Source organism: Carcharhinus amblyrhynchos, chromosome 7 (genome assembly GCF_965287045.1).
Source record: "Carcharhinus amblyrhynchos chromosome 7, sCarAmb.v2.hapA, whole genome shotgun sequence".
Taxonomy (NCBI): Eukaryota; Metazoa; Chordata; class Chondrichthyes; order Carcharhiniformes; family Carcharhinidae; genus Carcharhinus; species Carcharhinus amblyrhynchos.
In genome coordinates this window covers 61,503,849-61,521,696 of record NC_137330.1, presented here as the reverse complement: position 1 = coordinate 61,521,696, position 17,848 = coordinate 61,503,849, and the positions used below count along the sequence as shown (strand labels likewise).

The 17,848-nt window shown below is 41.4% G+C and overlaps 1 protein-coding gene across 4 annotated transcripts in view; it reads right to left on the bottom strand.

Moving 5' to 3' along the window:
* Positions 1–7,340: 7,340 nt before the first annotated feature.
* Positions 7,341–17,848, bottom strand: part of med23 (mediator complex subunit 23) — a 98,023-nt gene continuing 87,515 nt past the window's right edge. For all 4 annotated transcript variants that reach the window (XM_080192435.1, XM_080192436.1, XM_080192437.1 and 1 more), the window contains one exon: positions 7,341–8,645. In XM_080192435.1, the coding sequence (XP_080048561.1) occupies positions 8,475–8,645 (171 nt within the window). In that variant the 3' untranslated portion in view covers positions 7,341–8,474. The remainder of the gene's footprint in view (positions 8,646–17,848) is intronic.

The following is a 17,848-nucleotide window of genomic DNA, read 5'->3' as shown; positions in this document are numbered from 1 at the left end:
ACCCTTTTAAATAGCATGGGTGCATGGCCCACCTTGCAGCTCTGCCCTTCCTCTTTGTAGGGTGGCATGCAAATCTGTGGCACAGTCATACAAGTTCCAAATTAGGAAGTCCGGTGTCTCATCACGCAATAGGGCTGAGTGAAGTCAGGATAGAGCCCTGTTACTTGCATCTGGCACACCAAGGAGACATCTGCACTGGTGCCATCCTCAAAGAGGCCTACTAGACAGGCTGCACAGGAAGCAGTTGGCAGCGCAGCACTCAGCTCCAGGAGAGTACAAGGCTCGTGTGGCACTGCTGGAAATTAAATCTGTACCTGGAGTGTAAGGATTAAAGACAGCACCTCATGTAGAGGCAAGGCAATGCTCCACAGGGATTAAGGCTGCCACCACTGTTGTTTGTTTTTCACAAAAATGATTTGAATTCAGGAAGTGGTAATGTCAAAACTTGTGGACGAGACCAATTTGGAGAATGTGGTTAAAACGAAGTCTGACAAAATATAAATTTGACACTAATGAATTTGCCAAGAACATGCAACTGCCTGTTTCCTGGAAATCTGACAGAGTCAAGTTCTTGGATGGGCAGCAGGTTGGATGTTTATCTCTGTCACATCTAATAACAGCGGAGCAGAGTTGCAGGTTAATGGGCTCACTGTTTAAGATGAATGACTAGCCTTTTTTTTCAACTTGTAAACTGGCAGCCAACTTTGAGCTTCTTTCACAATTACAACAGACTTTCTGTAGTCGTGGTTGCCTGGGAGATGCTGTTTTTAATCTGTGTGTTGAGGTTGAGTGGAGACCGTTTTTTTTCAGGTGAAAATTACAAAGTAAGAAACGTATTAGCTGTCTGTTGTATTTACTGAGAATCATCACAGAATTAAGATTCTGCACGCTGAGAATTGTTCTGAGTTAGAATAGCTGAACAGTCTGGATGTTGCAGTGAATAAATCACTCAGGACTGTCAATCAGCTTAAGGGTTAGAAACCTTGGATTATAACATTTAATTATCATTATCTTAGAGTCAAGTGCTTAAAGCAATTCAAATTGAGTGCTAAAGAAGCAGCTCCAGGTGAACAAAAATAAGAAAGAGGATTTGAGACAATTGGGAAGGCAATCCATTTTGGGTCTCCTCGACATAGAAAAGATTGTGCCATGAAGAATTAGACAATATATTGGGTTGGAAGAAATGTATGAAAATTGCTGTTTCTCAATACCTGAACAATATTGCGGGGAACAAAAATCAGATAGATATGTCAATTGTGTTCTGTGGCTGACAGGAGAAGGGCAGCTGATGGTTCACTGGTGGCTTCATGAATAATGGTGTCATGGGGGGAAAGGGAAAAGTTTTTAACTTTTAACCAAAACAGTTCCAAAGTTGGCTGTGCTTCTGCCCAATATGTTCAAACACAGGTTTGAATTATTTACTGGCTTAAACCACGTAAGAACAATGTTGCTGGGCAACCCAGTGTTTAATGAACGCTTGTGGACAATTGTTCCAAATTGGCAAGACTGGGGAGGTTTTGAAAGTTGGGCAATTCACTGCGTGAGCCAGAGGTTAGGGGGTAAAAGTAAAAGTGAGGCCTTGGGATTGGTGGTGTGGTTAGAGACGTGCGTGGTTGTTGGGGTCATGGAGTGTTGGTGGAGAGCGCTGTACTGAGACCCACCGATGGTTAAGATGCTCACCACCTGGTATAAGTGGAAGAGAATGCATAGCAAATTTATATTTACAAGCGGGGCTTTACCATTGACACTGGGTGCCAATTTGCACATCCAAGCAGCCCTCTTTTTTCCTGTTTCAAGGGCAGGTGGTCAGCAGTAGACAGTGGGAATTAAAAGTTGAACCTGCAACTCCTACAGGATTCACATTCAGCCACGTTGTCACCCCAATGTCCCTCTCCATCACTCCATTTCCACTCCTTTAGTCATAATGACCTCTTATGTAACTGCAACTGAGGTACACTATCCATTCTCATCTTTCTCATGTTGTTTTCGACCTTTGACGTGATTCTCTACACCATCTTCCTCCAACACCTCTCCTCTAGTCCAACTGAGTGGGACTGCTCTTACATGGTTTGATTGTTGGCTATTCAGCAATAGTCAATATATTATGGCTTGTCTTCCTGTTCCTCCACCCTTACTTCTGGAGATCCCCCAAGGATCTATCCTTGGCCCTTCCTATTTCTCTTCATGCTGCCTCCCATCAGAATCATCAGGATTCCCAGCTCTACCTCAATACCTAGTCATGCTGGTTTTCTGACATCCACTGTCTGATAAACAGCAATTTATTCCAAATAAATGTTACGAAAATCAAAGATGTTGTCTTTGGCTTGCTTTAAAAAGACTTTCTCCCCCCTTGTTTGCTTGCTGTTTGTGACAAAACCAGAAGGTTTGCAAACTTCTGACATTACAGTAGTGACTAGACATCAAAAGTAAAGCACCGGGTGAAAAATGTTATGTTAATGTAAGTTTTTCTATTTTGGAATTCTGTTTGACTCTAGGCTGAGCTTCGTAGCCATCGATCATCAAGATTGTCTCCTTCCATCTCTGTTATCACCCATCTCTACCTAGGGATGGCACAGTGGTCAGCACTACTGCCTCACAGCGCCACGGACACGGGTTCGATTCCCGCTTGGGCCACTGTCTGTGTGGAGTCTGCATGCTCTCCTTGTGTTTGTGTGGGTTTCCTCCAGGTGCTCCGGTTTCCTCCCACAGTCCAAAGATGTGCGGGCTATGTGGATTGGCCGTGATAAATTGCCCCTTAGTATCAGGGAGACTAGCAGGGTAAATATGTGGAGTTATGTGAATAGGCCCTGGATGGGATTGTGCTCAGTGCACACTCGATGGGCTGAACGGTCTCCTCCACTGTAAGGATACAATGATATCTTGCCTCAGATACTGGAAGCCTCAATCATGTTTTTGTTACCTCCAGATGCAACTATGCCACAGCACTCTGGCCTCATCTATTTCACCTGCCAAAAACTTAAACACATCCTGAACTCTGCTGTCCATTTCCTGATGTACTAAATCCCATTCAACCATCACACATGTGCTTGTTGACTTACATTGGCTTTCTAACCAGCACCACCTCGACATTTAAATGACTAACTTTGTGTCCAAATTCCTCCTGAACTGTAACTTCCACAAGCTTTATAAGTATCTGAGAACTCTGCTTTTATCCAATTCTTTCCTCTGATGATTCCTTGATTTCCTTAACCTGTCTAAGTCCATAAGCTCTGGAACTCCCCCACCATTCCCCAGGCTTATCCCCCTCTCTATATTTCTTTCACCGTTAAGATGCTCCTTCATATTTATCTCTTTGAAGAAGGTTTCAATTCTTTTTTTATGTGGTGTCAAATTTGGTCTGATAATGTGAAATGCTTTGTGACATTTTCCTATATTAATGCAGCTATGTAAATGTAAGTTATTGTTATATATTTTAAAATATTTTCTTTAAAGAACACTTTAAAGAACACTGGTAGCCCATATATGCATCTGGCAAGGGGATATGAAATAGGTATAGGGCACTTTAATTGTGTAAAGAGCCTTGACGATGTTTTGAGCACAGGTTCCAGAAGAATCTTTTTCACCAATACCAATATAGCAGGTGGCCTCATTTCAGTTCACAACGAGCACGGTTTCCTCATCACCATATTGAAACTTTAAGCCCCTGTTTACCATCTATAAAACAGACAGGGCAATAATAAATTTCCACGTGACAGAGCTCTAAACTGATTTTAGGAGCCAATTGAAATTTTTTAATTCATTTATGGGACATGGGCATCTTAGATTCACATTCTAATCAGTAATTTGTAAACTGTCTGTGCTTTATATGCTCTGTCTGAGGCCAGAACTCTCCATTCACCTGACGAAGGGACTGACCCCAAAAGCTAGTGAGTTTACTATCAAATAAATCAGTTGGACTTAAACCTGGTGTTTTCAGACTTTTTACTGTGTTTACCCCAGTCCAACGCCGGTACATCCACATCATCATTAGCTGGCCAGCATTTATTGCCCATCCCTAATTGCCTTCGTTTAGAGGGCAGCTGAGAGTCAACCATATTACTGCTGTTCTGGAGTCAGACCAGGCAAGGATGGCAGATTTCCTTCCCTAAAGGAAATTAGTGAACCTGATGGGTTTTTACAACAATCAACAATGGTTTCATTATCATCAGTAGATTCTTAATTCAAGATTTTATTGAATTCAGATTCCAAAATCTGCTGCGATGGGATTTGAACCTGGGTCCCTAGAACATTAGCTGAGTTTCTGGAATAAAAGTCTAGTGATGATACTGCTAGGCCATTGCCTCCATGCAACAAATAAATCTCATGACGATGTATAACTCCAGCTGTAAAGAATCCACAACATCATGATTGTATCTATACCACATGGACTGCACTATTCCAACGGCAATTTGGGATGGGCAATAAATGCTGGCCTAACCAGTGATACCAACATCATGTGGGAAAAAAAAAGCTTCATATACCCTTTACATATTGAAGTATAAATTTCCTTTGGCACCTTTTCTCAGTTCTCCTCCTTTCAGATAGTCATTTTAATCATGAAATGCATACTCATGAAGCTTCTCTTAAAAAAATTTCCTCTGTGCGCTGATCCATTATTTCATTTGTTAGTATTTTAATTATACTGCTTTCCTGTCACTTGTTGAAACACTTGTGTTATAATTGAATTGGTCACCCTTGAACTTTAAGTACCTTTCAATAGACAGGAACATGAGTGCATTATTGTTGGCTCATATTCATGTTTTTTTCAGTAGAAAGAATGAAGGTATACATCTGTGCTGGTATTAAATGCACGTTGTTTGATACAAAGTCTAGTGACAATGATATAATCTCTGGGCATAGTCAATGGTGGAGATTGGATGAATATTGTGTTCACCAATCCAATCATTTTAGTTCAAGTTGCTCTTAAGTCAATACCAAAATTGGTGTTGTGCTGCTGGGTCTCTGAAATTAAAATAGAAAATACAAATGATGCAGGGTGGATCTGACATGCAGCAGAAAGGCAAAGAACAACTCCACAACCTAGGCCTAACAGTGTAGAGTTAAGATGATTGCGTTAAAAAGAGATTTCCAATTCTGTCCGGTATTTGCATGAGTCACATTTTTTGAGGAATCAGAAAAACATCACTTTATGTCCATTAAATTCAGAACTTGGTCATGGGAAAAAAACAAATGATGGGTTGCTATAGATACAATTGATTAAGTACGTCCAGAAGGTTGGATATTTGTTCAGAAAGTGACTGAGTATTTTCTTCAGCAAAAATTTCTTTGGTTTTATCTGTTTGTGCCTGCACTCACTTCAGAAAACTGACACTGAAAAGTAAATTCACTTAAGTCCTGTGGAAGTTAAGAACATAAGAAATAGGAGCAGGAGTAGGCCATCTAGCCCCTCGAGCCTGCCCCGCCATTCAATAAGATCATGGCTGATCTGTTGTGTCTCAGTTCCACATTCCCGCCCTCTCCCCATAACCCTTAATCCCCTTGCCTATCAAAAACCTATCAACCCGCGTCTTAAATATATTTAGCGAGGCAGCCTCCACCACTTCAACGGGCAGAGAATTCCAGAGATTCACCACCCTCTGAGTGAAGAAGTTCCTCCTCAACTCTGTTCCAAACCCCCCCCCCCCCCCCCTTTATCTTGAGGCTGTGCCCTCTAGTCCTTTCTGAGTGGGAAGAGCCTCTCCACCTCTATCCTATCCATCCCATTCATCATCTTATACGTCTCAATGAGATCTCCCCTCATTCTTCTAAAGTCTAACGAGTACAAGCCTAGTTTATTCAGCCTCTCCTCAAAGTTCAACCCCCTCAACTCCGGTATCAGCCTAGTAAACCTCCTCTGCACTCCCTCCAAGGCCAAAATATCCTTGCGTAAGTGCGGCAACCAAAACTGCACACAGTACTCCAGCTGCAGCCTCACCAGTGCCCTGTACAGTTGCAGCAAGACCTCCCTACTTTTATATTCAAGTTATTTATGGGAAGATCATATTTTAAAAAAGTCTAATTCCAATATGAGTCTTTACCTGTAACAACATGTTTCAAGATTAAGTGGTTTCTATTAAGTAAACATTGAGTGACATTGAGAGGATTAATTGAATGTTTGACCTCTTCAAATGTTGTGAATTAATGGTATTTCTCCAGTGTCCCATTTTCAGGTTGGAAACTTGGCTCCTAATAAGCAGGTTTTGCTGAGGTTCTTCCCCAGAGAAGTGACAGTGTAATCATAATGTTTCCATTCAAAGGAAAGATTTCTAATTAAAGGGATCATGGCATGTTTCAGAAAAGTTCATCAACACTTGAGTATTTGAGGCTGCAGCAACAATAGCAATAGAGAAGGGATCTAGGAAGGCTACTCCTTCTCACTGTTAGCTGGATGTCTTGCTGTGGGATCTAAGGAAGGACAGTGAGGTCATTTTCTCAAGGAAGAGGACAAGCAGGTGTGGATGGAGGTGGTTGAAGATCTGGGACAGACACCTTATTGACCACGGGCAATGTGTCCACCCGCTTCACTGAGAAGGAACAGGGAGAAGGTCCCAAACAGGTGTCCCAGAGGCAGGGAGAATGAATCACTAAAAATCAAGAAAAAGGTGAAGTCTGCAATTAAAGAATGAACTGTGGGGTGCAGACTTTAAATGAAGTGGGTTCAGAAATCCTGATAATCTAAAAAGGCTCAAAAGAAATCCTGAAGATCCAAGACGGCAGCTGAAGATTGGTGACTCCATGCTCCGTTCGTTAAGTATTAAAATAGTGGTGTACTATTTGACATGGCTGAGGATTTGAAATTTCGATTATAAGTTGATGCTTGAATGTACTCGGATGGCAAGACTGAAACCTGAGAGGTGGGCCATCGCTGAAGCCATCCAAGTTGGGGTGATTTTTGAAGAGAATACCAAGGTGAGACCTTTGAAGAAGAAGATCACAAACTCTCATAAGAAAGACAGTTTCAGTGAGATTAATTGGCTCATAATGTGATATATATGGGAGGTTGCTGAGAAATCCATAGAATTGCATTTGATCATATTTGGCAATAATTCTGTACTTTGGTGTATTCCATCACTTTGCCGATTAATTCATGGATCTCAGTATTAGATAAATCTTGTGAATAGTTTAATTTTTCTGAACTTGTAAAGTTTATTTTTGTTTGTTCAAAATATTTGGAATCTTGTGGCTTTTTCCACTTAGTAAATGTCCTGAATCTTAAAACAATGTCTACTTTTGTGTACCTCAACCTGATCTCTTCCACAACCTGGAATCTGGTCAAAGACCATAACATCCCTTAATAAAACAGTCTGATACATTTGATTACAACATGGTACTGTTTTTTTTATTGATAAGGTAGTTATGGGCCATTCCATCTTCAGGTTTCCAACAAATGCCTGCAGAATTTACCAAGTTCCCCAGACTACATATGAAAGTTGACCAATTAATGCAAATTGGCAAAGGTTTAACTAGGCAAAGCAAATCAGTAAAACCGTAACAACCTAATATTAATAAAATATCTATTGAATATCAAAACTTAAATAGTTTACTGTTAGTCAAATTATTTTAATTGTATTTCATTTTTGCAGTCATTTTACTTGTAAAAACATGAACTGGATAAAATAAGATTTCATTGCTTACAGGATAGTAAATATCAATATAAATACAGGTTTAAAAGTTAAAGATTGCTAGACAGTACTGATCAATGTTCATACACTAAGAAATTGGAGTGGTTTACGTTAACATTGCTATTCTGCTCAAACATGTATTTAAAAAGTGGCCAGCATGCTAGCTGTTTAAAGGCCAACATTAGCACCATTTGGGACATAGTTCATCAATTACAATTTCAAGAACAGGATTGCTCTTTGAGAAAACAGGGTTATAACTAAAGATTCAAACTCTGAAAAGTAGCTCACACAATTAAGATTAATCATATTAAATATTAAATAGTATTAAAATAATACTTGGTTGTTGAAAAGGTTTAATTGACAAATTAAATCTGGTATCATTTCAAAAGGGTACACATTACTTTAGCTAAGTTCTTTTGACATTGAGGTTATTATACGATTCTAATCAAAAGCACTAGATGACACCAACAAAAGTTTGAGAGCAAAATTATACAAATTAATTGCAATAAAACTTGCAGAATGAAACAGTAAAAGCTGTCTTCAGCTTAAACAAAACATTTATTTGTGTGGTGTTGAGAAAAACAAAAGGCATCACTAATAGAAAGTTATATAATTTTGTATTTCTTATTAGGGTTAATTCATTGTGTGAATTACAATGTTCTAAATCAGAGGGACAAAGTGGGTGATTCATTGCACATTGCTGTAACAGTTCATTTTTCACTGAAGTAGCACTCAGATCCATTCTGACCATCAGTAAGATTAAAAAGCTACCTTTAGTTCGGGATCAATACACTTTTTTTTTTTAACATCGCAGCATTAGAACTCTTGACATAAAATGCTTTCCAAACTGTGTTATTGTGTTACTGGTAGGGCAACACCAGTGGACACCTGGCTAGAGGGGTTGGCTGGAGAGGCACTGCTTGATGGTTGCACTTGAGGTGCTGGTTCCACTTTGCTTATGTGAGTCACAAATCGTAGTCGAAGTTTTAATGCCGGCCTCAGCGTACAGATTATTTTTTCCACCTAGAAATACAAAGCAAACATCTCAGAATAAGCTGTTTGTGGTGAGGCATGAGCGATTTGATGTCAAAATTAAAATATTCATGTTAATCAGTTACCCAATTTTTTTGTTAACATATCACCTAATAACCACCATTACTTCTTGATGGTGGCTTGTTGCTTCTCAAGACTCTTTTGTGCAGTGCCACAAACACCACTCCTGCCCTTGAACCCCATGACCAAACTAATGGTAGTTTTCAGACAAGTTGTTGCTGAGACGGTGAAGCACTCAACTTATTGGTCTGTGTGCAACTCAAACAGCAATGTAGGACAGATCTACATTGTTGAGCGTTAACATTTTCTTGAAATACAAAGCATCTCGGATTCCCTGAATTCTAGTCTGACTTCTATACATAGGACTACTATCAACTGCAGGAGAAAATGAACACATGATCCATATTATCCATCTCACTGCCAAATTTCATAACCCTACACAGTGTTCTGTATAATAGTAGCATTTTCCCATCCAAAATCTGAGACAGCCCAAAGCTATTGAATTTGTGCACATTGATATCCATTATTCATTGCTGCTTTCAAATTGGTGTCATCTGCAAATCATTTCTTCCTTCAAAATCATTTATAAAGAATATGAACTGCAGCTCCAAAGCTTGTAGCAGCCCACTGGTAAATGGCTACCAACCTACTAGTTGCTCACATGCTATTTGTCATACATCAATTCTGGAATTTAAAAGCATTAAGTGACCAGGTAACCACTGGATTATTGTAAAAACCTGTAAGGTCATTTTGGGATGTAAATCAGCTGCCTTTATTCGCTTTGGTCTACAATTGCAGACTCTGACCAATATAAGAACATACATAAGAACATACATAAGAAATAGGAGCAGGAGTAGGCCATCTAGCCCCATGAGCCTGCCCCGCCATTCAATAAGATCATGGCTGATCTGTCGTGGCTCAGTTCCACATTCCCGCCCTCTCCCCATAACCCTTAATTCCCTTGCCTCAAAAACCTATCAACCCGCGTCTTAAAAATATTGAGCGAGGCAGCCTCCACCACTTCAACGGGCAGAGAATTCCAGAGATTCACCACCCTTTGAGTGAAGAAGTTCCTCCTCAACTCCGTTCTAAACTGCCCCCCCTTTATCCTGAGGCTGTGCCCTCTAGTCCTACTGTCCTTTCTGAGCAGGAAGAGCCTCTCCACCTCTATCCTATCCATCCCATTCAACATCTTATATGTCTCAATGAGATCTCCCCTCATTCTTCTAAACTCTAACGAGTACAAGCCTAGTTTATTCAGCCTCTCCTCATAGTTCAACCCCCTCAACTCCGGAATCAGCCTAGTGAACCTCCTCTGCACTCCCTCCAAGGCCAAAATATTCTTGCGTAAGTGCGGCGACCAAAACTGCACACAGTACTCCAGCTGCGGCCTCACCAGTGCCCTATACAGCTGCAGCAAGACCTCCCTACTTTTATATTCAATCCCCCTCGCTATGAAGGCCAGCTTCCCATTTGCCTTCCTGACCACCTGCTGCACCTGCAGGCTGGGTTTTTGCGACTCATGCACAAGGACCCCGAGGTCCCTCTGCACCATCGCATGCTGCAGTTTTTCGCCACGTAAGTAATAGTCCTTCCGACCATTATTCCTACCAAAGTGGACAACCTCACATTTGCCAACATTAAATTCCATTTGCCAGTTCCTGGCCCATTCGCCCAGCCTATCTAGATCCTTCTGCAGACTCTTCACACCCTCCGCGCAATTTGCCGTTCCACCAATCTTGGTGTCATCAGCAAATTTCGACACCCTACACTCGGTTCCCTCCTCCAGATCATCTATATAAATGGTGAATAGCTGAGGCCCCAGCACCGACCCCTGGGGCACTCCACTAGTCACCAACCGCCAATCCGAATAGCACCCATTGATCCCCACTCTCTGCCTCCTATTTGACAGCCAATCCTCTATCCACGCTAACACCCTACCCCCAACTCCATGTCCCCTGACCTTCTGCAATAACCTCAGCAATATGAGACTTTACTACTCCTGAAAAGGCTCAGCAAGTGACAAGAACGATGGGAAGGTATCAACAGTGCTATTAAGCAGTAGTTACCCAACATGTTCACTGATACTCAGTTTGGGTTGCACCAGGATTACACTGGTCCAGACCTCATTACAGTCTTGGACTAGATAGACATGGACAAAAGAGCTGAATTCCAGAAGTGATACAAGCATCACTGTCTTTCACATCAAGGCAGCATTTGCTTAAGTGTGGCAACAAGGGTACCCCAGTAAAAATTAAGTCAAAGGAAACAGGGGGGGGGGGGGGGTTGCGGGGAGCTGGAGGTAAAATTATCTATTGGTTAGTGTCATATCAAGCACAAGGGAACATGGGCAGCATGATGGTTAGCACTGCTGCCTCACAGTGCAAGAGACTCGAGTTCAATTCCCAGCTTGGGTCACTGTGCAGAGCCTGCACATTCTTCCCATGTCTGCGTGGGTTTCCTCCAGGTGCTCTGGTTTCCTCCTACAGTCTGAAAGATATGGTGGTTAGATGCATTGGCCATGCATCTGAACAGGCACTGAAGTGTGGCAACTAGGGGGCTTTCACACTAATTTAAGCCTACTTATGACACTAATAAATAAACTTTAACTGATTATAATTATTGGAAACCAATCATCTTAATCCCAGTCATTAATGCACGAGTTCCTGAGGGCAGAGTTCTTGGTCCAACCATCTTTAAATGACTTCAATGACTTTCTCTCTGTCTTAAGGTCAAAAATAGGAATGCTTATCGATGATTGCAATGTTCAGTTCTATTTGCAAGTCAAAGAAGCAGTCTGTAATTAGGGTGCAGACAACATAAATGCTTGTGCTGGTAGTGGTAAGTAACATTTGTGGCACACAATGCCAGGCAATGGCCATTTCCAATAAAAGAGAATCTAGCCATCTCCCCATGACATTGTTGAATTCCCACCAACATCCTTGGTATCGCACTGATCAGATGTATAAATATCGTGGCTACAAGAACAGGTCAGAAGCTGGGAATTTTGTGGAAAACAACAACTCCTGACTCCTTACAACCTATCCACCATCAACAAGACAGGAGTGTGATGGAACACTTTTCACTTGCTTGTATGAGTGTGGCTCCAACACACTCGAAGTTTGACACATTCGAGGATAAAGCGGCCTGCTTGACCAACACCCCATTCACCACATTGAATATTCTTTCCCTCCACCACTCAGGCACAGTGGTAGCGATGCACATAATATATTAGATACACTGCAGCAATCCCAATGGCTCCATCAACAGCACTTTCCAAACCACGACTACCTGGAAGGACAAAGGCTGGTGCATTGGAACCTAGGGGAGGCAGGGGCAGAGTGACACTGTCACTGCAGTAGAAACCTAGAGGCCCAGGCTAATGCTCTGGGGCATGGACTAAACCCTACCCTGACAGCCAATGGAATTTAATTTTGATTAATTTAAAACTAGTCTCAGGAATCGTGACCATGAAATCATTGTTCATTGTTGTAAAAACCCATATAGTTCACTAATGTCTTTTGAGGAAGGAACTTTGTTGTCTTAAGCTGGTCTAGTGGCTACAGACCAACAACAACACGGCTGACTCTTAAACGCCCCAACAAGCCATGTAGTATCAGCCATCACACGTTAGAAATAAATCAGACAGATCACCCAGCATTGACCTGGTTACTGGAAACAATAACAGCAAACTTAGCCCTGTTGACGGGATGAAATCCTCCCTAACATCTCAGGACTTCTGTCAAAATTGGGAAATATGTCCCTCAGACAACTCAAGCAAAAGCCTGACAGCCTGTAGAATACGATTCGTGAGTACATCTGTGTCCCATACATCACCAATACCGTCCCAATGTCCCACTGGCAGCATAGAGTCACCAGAGGTGATGCAACACAGTGGTGTACAATTAAGTGGGATTTTCCCTCCAAGTCCTCTACATTAACTCTGGACCCAATTAAGTCTTATGGTATTAAGTCACAATATGGGCAAGGGAATCTCCTGCTGATTACCACCTAGCACGTGCCCTCTCCCCCTCATCTGATTATTCCATAGTCCTCCATATTGAACACCACTTGGAAGAAGGACTGAGGGTGTCAAGAACACAGAATATACCCTGAGTGTGATATTTCAATGTCTATCACAAATTATGGTTCAGTAGCACCACTACTGACCAAGTCCTAAATGACATAAATGCTACACTGGGTCTGTGGCAGGTGGTGAGAGAACCAAAAGAGAAAAACTTACTTGATCTCATTCACACCAATCTGCCTGTCATAAATGACCACCATGCAGTCCTTGCAGAGATGAGGTCCAACCTTCACACTGATGATGCCCTGTAACATGCTGGGTGGCATAACACCATGCTAAGTGGATTAGGTTTTGAACAAATCTAGCATCTCAAAACTGAGTATCCATGAGGGCAGCACAGTGGTTAGCACTACTACTTCACAGAGACAGGGACTCAGGTTTAATTCCTGGCTTGGATCACTGTCTGTACAGAGCCTGCACATTCTCCCCATGTATGCATGGGTTTCTTCCAGGTACTCTGGTATCCTCCCACAATCTAAAAGACCCGTTGGTTAGGTGCATTGGCCATGCTAGATTCTCCCTCAGAGGACCCAAACAGGTGCAGGTGTGTGGTGACTAGGGGACTTTCACAATAACATAATTGCACTGTTAATGTAAGCCTACTTGTGACAATAATAAATAAACTTTAAAATAAGGTACTTGGGCCATCAGCAGCAGAATGGTATTCAACCACAATCTGTAGCCTCATGGTTGGCATTTCTTTCTTTGTGCCATTACCATCAAGCCAAGCGATCAACCTTGATTGAGAGAGGGCTGCAGAAGGGTATGCTAGGAGCAACACCAAGTACCTAAAACTGAGCTGCCAAACTGAGGAAACTACAACACAGAAATATTTGCATGCCAAAAAGCATAAGCAGCATGTAATAGATAGAGTTAAACAACTTTACAATCAATGGATCATATATAAGCTTTGTAGTTCTTCTGCCACATTCAGTCATGAATGATGGTGGACAATTAATCAATTCACTGGAGGAGGAGGCTCCTCAATTATCCCCATCCTCAATGATGGGGGAATCCAGCTCATCAGTGCAAAAGACAAGGCTGAAACATTTGCAACCATCTTCAGCCAAAAATGCCTGACTGGATGATCTATCTCAGCATCCTCCTGAAGCCCCCAGCATCACAGATGTCAGTCTTCAACCAATTTGATTCAATCCTTGTAATAATCTGAAATGTCTAAAGACACCAGATACTGCAAAGGCTATGGGCCCTGACAGCATCCTTTTACTAAAGACATACTCTAGAACTTGCCGTGCCCCTAGCCAAGCTGCTGCAGCACTTTCATCTACTCAGTAATTAGGAAAATCGCCCGGGTATGTCCTGTACACAAGCAGTAGGACAAATACAACCTAGCCAATTACCGCTCCATCATTCTAACCTTGATCATCAGCAAGCGATAGAAGAGGCTGTTGACAGTGCCATCAAGTGGTACTGAGTCAGCAATAATCTGCTCACTGATACTCAGCATGAGTTCTACCAGGGCTACTCAGATCCTGACGTCATTACAATTTTGGGACAAACATGGAAAAAAAAGAGTTAACCTCCAGAGCTAAAGAGAGTGAATGTTACTGGCCTTGACATTAAGGCAGTATTTGACCAAGTGAGGAATCAAGAAGCCCTAGCAAAACTGGAATCAGGGAAGAAAATTCTCCACTAGTTGGAGTCATTTCTAGCACAAAGGAAGATGGTTGTAGTGGTTGAAGGTTGACCCTGGGTCCTGGGTGGGACATTATTGCAGGAGCTCCTCAGGGTAGTGGCCTAGATCAATGGTTCTCAATCTTTTCAGTAACAAAGTACACTTCAAGAAACAAACAATTCCATGACACACCCACTTTTTTCAGCGGAATCAATTGCTCAGAACCATCACATTTACTTACATTTACTATGGTTGCAGTCTTACTAGAGAGCATACAACAAGCTAAATAAAAATCAAATTCTCCTTAATAGAGTCCCCATCAATACACCTAACATTGGCTCAGTCTGTGAAACCCTTGAACGAAAGTAAAAAAAAGTGCAAGTTTTCCTACATGCCACACACCATCCTCACTTGGAAGTACATCTCCATTCCATCGTTGCTACTGCTGATCCTAGAACTCACCACCTGCCAGCACTGTGGTTCTAATGTCACTACATTAATTGCAGTGGTTCAAGAAAGCAGTTCACTACCACCTTCTCAGTGGAAGTTAGGGCAAGACAACGGATTCCAGCCATGTAAATAAAATGCAATGAATCAATTAAAAAAATTAGCTCAAGTTTTCAAGACTATTCCTTGTATTCACCTTTACGAATATATTAACGTGGATAGAAGATTGTTGGCAGAAAACAGAGTTGACATAAATAAGTACTTTTCTGATTGGCAGGATGTGACAAGTACAAAGAACAAAGAACAACACAGCACGGGAAACAGGCCCTTCGGCCCAACGAGCCCGCGCCGCCGTCCCACTGTCTCAGTGACCTATTCATGATTCCTGCAGGAGTCTAAGCTGGAATCTCAGCATTTTACAATTTATATTAATGACTTAAACGAAGGGAGCAAAGGCGTGGCAGATAAATCTTCAGATAGATGGGAAAGTATATTATGGGGAGGACATAAGGAGTTTGCAGAGATATGGATAGTTAAGTGAGTGGGCAAAAATCTGGAAGATGGAGTATAATGTGGAAAAATTTTGGCAGGAAGAATAAAAAAGCAATTATCTCTTAAATGGAGAACAACTGCAGAGGAATCTAGGTGTTCTGGTGCACGAGTCACAAATAAGTCAGTATACAGGTACAGCCAGTAATCAAGGCGACTAATGGAAAAGATCAGCCATGATCTTACTGAATGGCGGAGTAGGTTTGAGGGGTCAGATGGCCTAGTCCTGCTGTTAGTTCTTATGAATGCCATCCTTTATTATGAGAGAATTGAATGTAAAAGTAAAGATGATATGCTTCAGTTATACAGAGCATTGGTGAGACCACATCTTGAATACTGTGCACAGTTTTGATCTCCTTATTAAAGGAAGAATGTAAATACATTGGTTGCAGTTCAGGGGAGGTTTACTGCATTGATAACCGGAATGAGCAGGTTGACCACCCAGGAAATAAGGCTTGTTTCCACTGGAGTTTAGAAGAGTACAGGATAACTTGATCGAAGTATATAAGATTCTGAATGGTATTAGCAAAGTGGATATAGAAACGATGTTTCCCTTTGTGGGTAAGCCCAGAACTAGGGCACCATTTTTAGACAGGAAGGTAAATATTTGCTCAGAGGGTTGAGACACTTTGGAACCCTGCCCCATAAGGCAGTGGAAGCAAGATTATTGAATATTTTTAAGGCAGAGGTCGACAGAACCTTGTCAGGCAAGTAAATCAAAAGGTTAGCAGCATAGATTGTAATGTGCAATTCAAACCACAGTACTTGGAGAAATAATAGTTAAACCCTTTGGCAATTATTCTACTGTCATGCAACACACTTATGCTTTAAAAAGGTGCCTCTAACAAGGTAAAAACTGGTAGTTCGGAACTGGTGGAGGTGGTAGTAAACACCTGATAAATACCTAACTTTGGAGAAATTTCCCTGTGACTTCAGGTTGCCATAGAGATAAGAGTTGAGAAGGGAGAGAAAGTGAAATAGAAATACATCGAGTTGTTGAACTGCACTTCAACCAGAAAAAGGAAATGCTGATGCTGAGAAGCAGCCAGATTATTAGAAACTGGACTCTATTCTGTTGGAAATGATGGTGAGCAGAGATGTAACCTAATGGGAAAAACACCTTTACCAGAGCCAACTAAACTGCTTAAATGAATCTGTGGAATTCTGGGCTGTTAGGATTATCGTGACCCAAGAAATTCATTGAGGTGTGCATTGCTTGTGTTAATCACACTCAGGAGACTTGGAAATGACACAGTCGGTAACTGAGGCTGGGAAACTTTTGGCAAGGTGAGGAATGATGGAGTATGGCTGGGAGGACAGCATAAAATTAAAGAAATTCACCTTAAAAAAAATCGATACACCATTTGCCTGCTCCTATACTCAAAACCTCTCACAATGAAGGCTAACGTGCCATTTGCCTTCTTTACTGCCTGCTGCACCTGCATGCTTACCTTCAGTGACTGGTACACAAGGACACTCAGGTCCCGCTGCACATCCCCCACTCCCAATTTACAGCCATTATAGTACTTTCATTCACTAGTGATACCTGCATGGGGGGCATTAATGGTGATACCAGTACCATGCAACAACTTGGGTATGGGTTGAGCCGAGTTGATTAGGTCAAAGGTTGTTCCCATTTCATGGAGCCACAGGAAATGACAGGTGCGTAATGAAGTGTGGAAGCATTTGTTTTGTTCTGCATTCTATTACTGGCAGAATAAAAATCTTTTGGAAAGTGAATGCTTAAAAACTAAACTTGTAAATTTGCATTTGTTTCCACAGGGTATTATTACATGACTCACTTAAAAATATGTCCAGTTTTCAGATATCACCAGGTTTTGGATGACCGGATTTGAGGTATTGTACTTGTATGCCTTTTGTCTCTTGCCAGTGTGGTTTTCCTTTTATTCTGTTTATTTGATTGCTGACTTAGTTCAGGGATAAATAAATATGCATCTCAAAATTACCCTTTTGAATCTGTTTATTTCTCATCTACACTTTTTCCTGCAACATCTATTTCCAGGCCTTTTCTCATATTCCTAAAAATCAGGTTTCAGCTTTTTAACTGGCTTTTGTTTTCTATCCTCATGTCTATCTTGAAAGTGAAGAGGAGAAGCTATTAGCAGAGTTTTTTCCTGCGGTGTTGTTCACATATGAGATGCGCCACCAGAAAAACTGCTGGAAGCAAAGTAGATTATGACTCTACAATTATTCGAAAAACAACATTTAACCGGCTAATGGAAATGACATGTTAATAGCACTGGGTAAACCAGAACAAGGGATTAAAGTCTTAAACTTAAGGGTGAATCAGAAAGCATCTATTCACCAAAGGATAGTAGAAATCTGGAACATTCTTCCAGAAGGTTGACGATATTCCACAAATAATTTTCAAGACTGGCATCAATAGATTTTTATTATTAAGCAGGGGTATTATGGCTATGGAGAAATAGGAGC